Consider the following 8,934-nt stretch of genomic DNA (forward strand, 5'->3'; position numbering starts at 1 on the left):
CCCATGAGGCTGCATCTTCATCCTGGGGAGGGTTTCTCATCTGGCTGCCCGGTCCCACCATGTATACTGCTGAGATAGTGCTCTTCTCTGTATGTCCACCAACAAGCATGGTCCTGCATAAGATCAGACTCACTTCTCCTTCGGTCTTCCCATCTCTCTCTTTCTTAAGCCATTCAGTGAAATCTAAGAGTCCATGGAAACTACTGTCCATGCTTCTTTGAAATCTAGTAGAGTAATACATATTGCAATGGAAGTAAACGCAAGATCTGAGTTAAACTCATTGATTATAAAACACCAGTCTACAATGTTAACACGAGTGGACTGACCCAAGTCTACGCAGTTAGCATGTTCCAAATGCCAATCACGTCGATGCTTGTGACTGACAGCATTGCTCATTATGCACTAACATGTTTTGGCTCTGAATTAATGTGTTCTTTAGCCAAATATTTTGCTCAACTTATTATAGAAACAGTAAAATATCTTCATATTTTCAGAGACATAAGAATATCAAATCACTTAAGGACACGAGTAGCAAAATGAAGTTATCAGACTTTGGTTTATTGTAAAATTTAGCAAAGTTTTTCTTATAATCCCTGACCCCTTGCTCTGAAAACAAAAGCGAAAACAATTATTGCTTATCCTTTCCCCTCTACTTATCTGTGCTACTATAAGAGGGGAGAAAGCTTATTATAATAAATAAAAATAAAGATGTAACAGAGAAAAATAAATCAGTCTAGATGAGAAATATTAGGAGCAACAGAAATATCATTAAGCAGTTTAAAAATAAGCTTCTTTAAAAAGGTTGCCTTATTAAAATAAATCACACCAAAAATATAGCAGCAGAGAAGAAGGATACATACAAGTTAATTGCACACTAGTCCCATGCAAAAAACTGGGTCATTAGCCAAAGCAGTAGTACTCAGAATCCAACTTGGGATGCTTGTGCAGAGCCTGTGAGTCCTCTATGATGGAGCTGTCACTGAACTGATCCAAGTCTGAAGGGGTCTGATGCCCTGGTACATCATCTGCCAGAGTGTCCAGGTAGCTCCCTACAGAGATGCCATCCAGCCCATCGCTGCCATCATGGAGGCTGTTGTAGCTGCCATGTAAGGAGGTACCCTGACTCTCCAGCAGGCTGCACAGGCTGCCACTGAGACTGCTGCCTCTGCTGGTGATGGTGGCCTTTTCCTCAATCATCCACTTGATGGACTCGATGCTCTCATTTATGAGGAGCAGCTGGCGCATGAGCCTCACATCGGTGGCTCTGAGGTTAACCTATGACAGAGAGGAAGAGAAGAAACACATACTAGTTATTCTATGTTCTAGGAAAATCTCAAATTTGCTTATCTTATGTACTGAAATCCACAATTTTCAATTCATAATTTTCTTTAAAAAATGTTCTTCTTTCATTTTCCTTGTGAACTGATGGCTTCTCGTGGAAGTCAAAATCAAGAACTCACTTCCGCAATATGCATCATTCTACCCATGAGCAAATTAAGCTCCACTGAATTTCCAACTCCAATCAAACTTATTGAATACACCCCTCAAATGGCAAGTTTGTCCGTTAAAAAATGCATTCTTCTTTTGAATAAACTAATACCTTATCTATATTTATATGGTACTGGGCTGACAAAGTGGATAAATGAAAGAATCCTCACTAGTTTTATAGAAACCTCTGCTTATTAAATGATAACATGCCAAGCAATATTATGAAAAATAAACATTCATTAGAAAAACCTAGTTACCATATACTGCAGGAAATATCACTTTCACATTCTTTTAAAAAGAAATAAAAACTGCCCGAAAGAAATGTTAAGAATACAGTAGAGACTGGCAATCCTTCCGACTGCCTCTCCACAAAGAATGCTGGATAATGCATTTGCTTCTGAAAACCAAACTGGGAGGCAGGGACCTGTGTGGCCACAAGAGGGCCTACTCACAGCCATTACAGTTTGAAAATGGATTCCCATTCTTCCACTTGGGATAGCAAGCCAAAAACTTGATCATTCCAATTCTCTTTCAGAGATAGGACTAATTCAGATATGGAGGTCTCTAAACTTATTAAAACCATTCATTCTTGAGTGACTCAAACCACAAAGAAAAAGAAGCCTATTGTCATCAGAAATTTGCTTTCATCCAAAAGGACTTCCTGCCGGGGAGTTAATTCATAACTGAAGGTGAACTTTGGGTTGAGTGAATGTGTGAACAAACAGGAAGGGGTAAAATCTCCGGTAGATAACAGCTGGGGATAGTGATGTGCGAACAGAGCCCTTGCCTAATTAAGTGCTCTAGGTTCAACCCAAAGAGACAGACAGAGACACAGAAAGAGAGACAGAGAGAAGAAAGAAGAAAGTTCCACTCTAGAGTAGAATTTTCAAAACATAATGAAAATATAAGTATCAATACTGGAAGTACAAAGTGTGCTTCTAAAATACCTTGGATTCACTCAAATATTAAAGCAATTTCTACATATTCTCAGTGAAAGGCACAAAGGATAAATCCACACAAAAAGTAACAGGTAAAAATTGGTCTCAATGATATTTCCAAACAGAAGGATATGAACTCATTAGGCCTCAAGTTGCTTATTATTTTATGGTGGTTCAATGACTTTGTAATGACTGTGACCAAGAAGAAGGCATTCTGAGAGTCCTTGTGTCCAAATTTACCCACATACCTTAAATGCCATCGACATAGTTCAAAGTACAAATAATGCAAATATTTACAAATCATCAACAATGCACACAATCCACTCACTGGTGAGTATAGAAAAACTCCTACAGAATTCTTCAGTAAGCCTCTGAAGTTGAAGACATTTCACATGCCTATTAGAGTTGTGGGGCAAGATTAGTGTGACCATTTCTCAACCACTTCCCAGATGGACAATAGACGTCTGTTCCCATATGTGTGTGTTATCCCAGGAAAACACCCAACTGGGTCCAGATCTGATTAGGTCTATCATCACTCTATTTCTCAACGTCTTCTCAATCTTTCAAGTGGACTGTCCCAGTTACTAACTCTAGTCGCTTCTGCTTATCCATAAGGTCTCTATGGTGCTTTGTGTTTCTATCTCACAACATTGCTGAGTTTTGCGCAGTTTTATACTATGACTGATTGGTGATAGATACCACAAATCAGTGTGTAGACATTGGTCTTTTCAATTAAGTAACAAGTCCCTTAAAGAGCCATTCATACCACTCTTTTCTATTGTAAAATCATTCCTAAGTACTTTTAGAAAGTACTTAGTCATAATTTTAGATCTTTGAAATATCTTAAGACACTAATAAATTCACACTGATATAGATATGAATAATTTACATTGGTATGGATTTTATGGTCAATTTTGTTATATGTATATGTATTTTTGATCTTGATTAATGTATTGTAATTGTGTAGTTCATTTAAAATGTAATGTATAATAGGAAATATAGGTTGTTAATGGATAATCATTGATAATAGTAAAACTTGCAGCCATGTGAGTTAGATTTTCTAGATATATAGAGATATACTTCAGTTAGATAGGCATTCTTCATATCTTTCAAAGACTGCAGAACATGGCATTTAAAATATTTTAATAACTTAGGGCTTTTCATGACAATGAGACACGTCTGCTCCTGGCAGCACCAGCTACTTCAAGAGGAAGATGGGCATCGAAGAGGATCCTTATGGAATTTGATAGCCATTTGGGCAAGAAACTGTTCTTGCCTGGACTGTTGCATAAACTGGACACAGAGAACCCGCAGAGAGAGGACTGCTGAACTTGCCTAAAGGCGAGATGGTCTTTCAGGGTTCCTGATTCATGAAAGAGTCTGCGAGACATTCTGCAGGACACAGCAGAAAATGACTGAACTGTCTTTGAAATTTCCTGCTTCATAGAAATGTCTCTGGATACCATGGGCCTGTAGGCCGAAGTTGGATGCCCCAACTTTGAAATATCTTAAGACACTAATAAATTCACACTTCCAGAAACTAAATAATTCAAGGGTTAATATGTACTAAGAATACATTTTTTGTCAGCAATTTTGGTCTTGTAGAGTGGTAACATTCCATACACATTTTTCAATTTTATCAAGCAATAAGAATAAAAAAAAATAGTCTATGAAAAAACAAAAGTTTTTTTTGACCATAAAATGTTTCTATGTGCAAAACATTCAGATGCTATTGAGTCATTGTATGGGGTGGGTTAGGAAAGTAATGTGGTTGAAGCCTGTTGATGCAGATAATAATTATAAATATAAGAGCATGTAACCCCGTGTGCTCTAGGGCAGTAAACAGTGTCTGCCAGATGGCTGGGTGTGCTGGTTTCTGTGGTTGACTGCTGCTGGTCCCTTCCAGGAGCTCTTGTCTGTTACACAGGGCCTTCTCCCAGAACGAAGGTGTGGCTATGGTATTGATGAGCCCTGGGAGTATGAGCAATCCACAAAAACTGAATCACAACGTTACTCCTGTCTCCAGTGGTTGCCCCGCCTTTCTATGCTGTAATTCACCTCAGTCTTTGTGATGACTGCACCAAGAACAGTGTAGCTTTGCTGCAGTGGCAGGAACCTGTGGGGATCTCAGCTGGAGTCTTGAGAGCCCCTTGACTTCATTCTAAGCATACTGAGAATTGGACCTCATCAAGCTCTGAGCTTCAATGTTACCGGAAAGCCCATTCCTGATTAATCATGCCCAGTCCTCAAGTCCAGTTACAGATTGAATTTCATGACTATCATTTCCTGCATATTTATGACTTGTTAGAGTTAATTAGCTTATTAATTGTGCATGAAGGGGTTTCAGAGTACAGAGGACTTTGTCTGACTAATCATCACCACTTGCTAAGACCTAGAACAGTGCCTGGCACATAGTACCTATTCAGTCCAGCTTTGTCCAATGATTGAACACTAGTTATGCTCCAGATTGGACCCTTGGTCAGCAGCCTGGAGCTCTGTGTGGGTTGGTGGTAATAAGGCTTGAAAGGAAGGAAAATCATCAGGAAAAAACATCCTAGGACTGACGCACTCCCAAGCATATACTTCTATTTCTATTCATTCTCAGCACTCTGGCACTGAGTATAGATTCTCCCAAGCTTAAATTTACAGAGTATAAGATAGCATCTCAAAGGGAAGCGGACTTCAAGCCGTGAGTCACAGTGCACACATGATTCTGTTTGCTCAGGGGCGATAACTTGTTCTAGCACAGCACAGGTGTTCTGCAAATACCCAGTGAAAGGAACTGAACAAAGAGACCAAACAAACCACGTTTATCCTCCCCAGTAAAAGTGTCTGTACCGACCGATTCAAAGCCATGCCAGTATCGGCCCCTTTCCCTCCTCACTCCCCACACCCTATCCTGATCTTTACAATTCCTGCTGTGTGCTTTGCCTTCACCCTGAGACTTCTAATCTTCGGGTTGGTGCCAAGTAAGTTTTTGGCCTCTGGGGAAAGTGCTGAAACTTCATGTAATTTCTAAAAAGTGGTGGACTGAGTTGGTACAAAATTTGAAATGAAAAATCTACAAAGAGCAACTATTCCTAAGAACAAAAATATCAAGATCTGTTCTCTTCCGAACAATCCTTTTAAAAAAAAATTTGTATATTTATTTATGTATTTATCTGTGTAGAGGGTGAGGGTGTACAAGTGTCTAAGACAGGAGTTTAAGTCATTCTAGAGTCTGTTCCTCTCTCTCCACAGTGTGGGTCTCAGGGATCAAAGTCAGGTCACCGGACTTGGATGAAGTGTATGTGCTGACGTTCTCCAGAGTATTTTGTTGGTCCCACATGGTCCTTCTCACGAGAAAGGAACCAGTCATGAATTAGCATGATGGAATCCAAGGAAGAACACAGTTGCATTTTCAATTAACCAAATAACTGAGGAGGCTGGAGAGATGGTTCAATAACTGAGAGAATGGGGCTGCCCTTGCAGAGGACTGGATTTCAATTCCCAACATCCACAGGGTGACTTACAACCGTCTCTAACTCCAATTCCAGGGGATCTGAGGGCACTAGGCCTGCAAGTGGTGCATGGGCACACAAGCAAGAAAAACAGCCATATGCATAAACAAAAGTAATATTCTCTCAAAGTTAGCAAACTGATCTTCAAAATGGTGATGTAAGAGGAAGGCGACACACGGTACACGTCTGCCCTTGACATGATCTACCTGTGATCTGTGGTCAAACAAGCTTGGTGTGTGGGACTTCAGATTCCCCAAAACAAAGGAAAATCATGGATTTCTATTCTGTTCCCTATGAACCACAGGGCTTGGTATGGACAGCAAAGCAAGTCCTGTGAAATAAAGAAGAATCCTGATCACTGAGACGCTTGTCTCCATTCCCCACCGTGGTTTCATTTCAGGCATTACTCTTAAAGAAAGCATTACTGATCCTAAACTGCCACACTTTCCTTCCATATTCTTTGTCTTCCTTAAGGCTGTGTGATAACTAAATTGTTTTTGCTATGAGGAAATCAGATGGGCCATAAGAAGTCAGTGAATTCTTGCTCAAAAGCTCCAGCAAGAAACGTTAGCAAAAAACTTTTGGTTAAAACTGAAATTCTAATTCAACATGAATTATAATTAGCCTATCAGAAATTGTGTGAAAATAATTATTTGAATCTTCACCACTTGAACTTAATGAATATCATATTTATGTTCCCAGGCAAACATGTTTTTATACTTATTATATTTTGTGAGTGCAAATGTCTGATGAATACATATAAATAAAGGCATGTGTCTGTCACAGCATGTGTGTTTCACAGCATGTGTGTCACAGCATGCGTGTGTGCGTGTGTGTGGAATTCAGAGGGTAACTTGCTGGATTCAGTTCTCCCCTTCAACAAAGAGATCCAGGAACTGAACTCGAGTTATAATACTTGCATGGCCATATTTTTACTGGTTAAGTCTCTCATGCCCTTCCTTCCTTTCAAAGAGAATCTTGACCCTGCTGAATGAATCTTCCAAATGGGAATGTCTCACATTGCTTTGTCCTGCTTGAGGACTAGGTAAGATACCTCCCATAACGACCTCTATCTTTTCACCCTTTCATTTACTAATACCAAGTTCAGTAAACAAAGCAGGCCGTCTCCTAGTTACACATTCCTACTGTAAAACCCATGATACGATTCCTGAAAGAGCCAAAGCTATGATATGAATTAGGAAAAGGAAAGTTCATTGCAAGTTCATCATGAAGTCTATGGGACAAGAGAAAGAGGATAGATGGGCTTTAATGCTATACTCTGCCTAGTTTCCAGCCAGAAGGAGCAATGAACATCTCTTTCTTTCTTTATACCGCCCAATTACAGTTGGAGAAAGTATATGATTCTCGACAACACTCTGTTAGAGTCATATTTATTTCCAACTTTTTAAATCATACTTATTTTACAGATATTTAAACTTTAAGCATGAATTGGAGGGATATTGGGAAGGTACCTGGACTATTACTTTTCCAGCAGCTTGGCCTAGCTTACTCATTTTCTTAGGGCTTCTGTTACTGTGATAAAATGCCACGACCAAAGTAATGTGGTGAGCAAAGGTATGTTTTCACCTTCTACTTCCACTCACAGTCTATTAACAAGGAAAGTCAGGGCAGGAATCTGGAGGCAGATAGTGAAGCAGATGCCGTGGAGGAGTGCTTCCAGGCTTACTTCTCAAGGACTGTTCCTTCTTACACACCCTAGGACCATCTGCCCAGGGGGTGCCACCCACAATGGCCTGAGCCCACCTCCATTAATCTGGTAGAGTCATTTGTTGATTGTGATTCCTTCATCTCAAATACTCTAGGTGGGGTCATATTGACATAAGCTATCCAGAAAATGCACGTCTCCATTGTGTGACCTTCTGGTACCTAATTCAGCTCCTTCTATGAATCACCACGTAATGATCTAAGAATCACAAGTGACTTCCTGCCTACTCATGGTTGGATGGCCTGAGAGCTTTATTGATAGCTGTATTACACAGCACATTTTTCTATCTGTCTTTCTCAGCAGATCCATGAGGACACTGCTGTCTCTCTGCAGTCTGGGAAGATACTGTACGAAGTTTCCCTGCAGTGACTTTGGTTTAGAACCTTCAGGAGAAATGCCTGTGACCACACCACCTTTCTCGTTTGGGTCAAAATTTAGAGCAAAATTTGTTTCTAACTGAAAAGGGGAGGGCTTAATTTTGAACTCTGATACTCTTTGTCAGCTTTGACAGCCTTCATTTACATTGCTCTCTGGTAGAACTGAACTGTAACTACAATAGTTTGCTCTGTTCACAAAGCCTGATAGCTGAGCAATTTCCCCAATGACCACATTACTGAGGAAACACTGCCGTCAGTCCAGCTGACCAGTGACACTTTTGATGACACAGACAGCCGAGTTCGGTTATTTGAACAAGGCACGTGTGACTTCTCTAAACCTGAAACCAGTTCCAGGACAAGGGCAGCTTATGAGTACTTCTCAGCTCCTGGTGAGACTTCCCCTTGCTAAAGAGAGGTGCACAGCTTTTCTTTCTTATCTCATCAGGTTGTGCTCAAACTGATACCTTTTTCCTATTCCAATAGACTGAAAGTCAACTTTTTCAATTGTCTGAAGCACATCTGAGGTTAATACAACAGACTGAAAATTACCTAAGCCAAAACTTCTTTAGAGTGAGTTAAACACGCCTCACATTCACAACAGAGAAGCTGCTCCACACAGAACATAGACCAGAAGGTTTTCCACTAACATCAATTATTCTCCATATCCATCTTTTCCTTAAAGTAGCATTTCCAAATAAGGTTTAGGTCACAGGGTTTACTTCTCTGTGACTGTAGTAACCAGGTTTTTTTTTTTTTGTTTGTTTGTTTGTTTGTTTGGTTGGTTGGTTGTTTAGTTGGTTGGTTTTTCAAGACAGGATTTCTCTGTAGCTTTGGAGCCTGTCTTAGAACTAGCTTTCTTTTTTTTTTTTTTTTTTTTTTTTTTTTTTTTTTTTTTTTTTTTTTTT

General features: G+C 39.8%; 1 protein-coding gene across 1 annotated transcript in view; it reads right to left on the bottom strand.

The window, feature by feature from the left end:
* Positions 1-537: 537 nt before the first annotated feature.
* Positions 538-8,934, bottom strand: part of Lurap1l (leucine rich adaptor protein 1 like) — a 47,710-nt gene continuing 39,313 nt past the window's right edge. Inside the window, exon 2 of the mRNA XM_050157469.1 lies at positions 538-1,275. Within this exon, the coding sequence (XP_050013426.1) occupies positions 901-1,275 (375 nt within the window). The 3' untranslated portion in view covers positions 538-900. The remainder of the gene's footprint in view (positions 1,276-8,934) is intronic.

The sequence above is a fragment of the Alexandromys fortis genome, unplaced genomic scaffold (genome assembly GCF_014885135.2).
Source record: "Alexandromys fortis isolate MF-2015 unplaced genomic scaffold, M_Fortis_MF-2015_v1.1 scaffold_64, whole genome shotgun sequence".
NCBI lineage: Eukaryota > Metazoa > Chordata > Mammalia > Rodentia > Cricetidae > Alexandromys > Alexandromys fortis.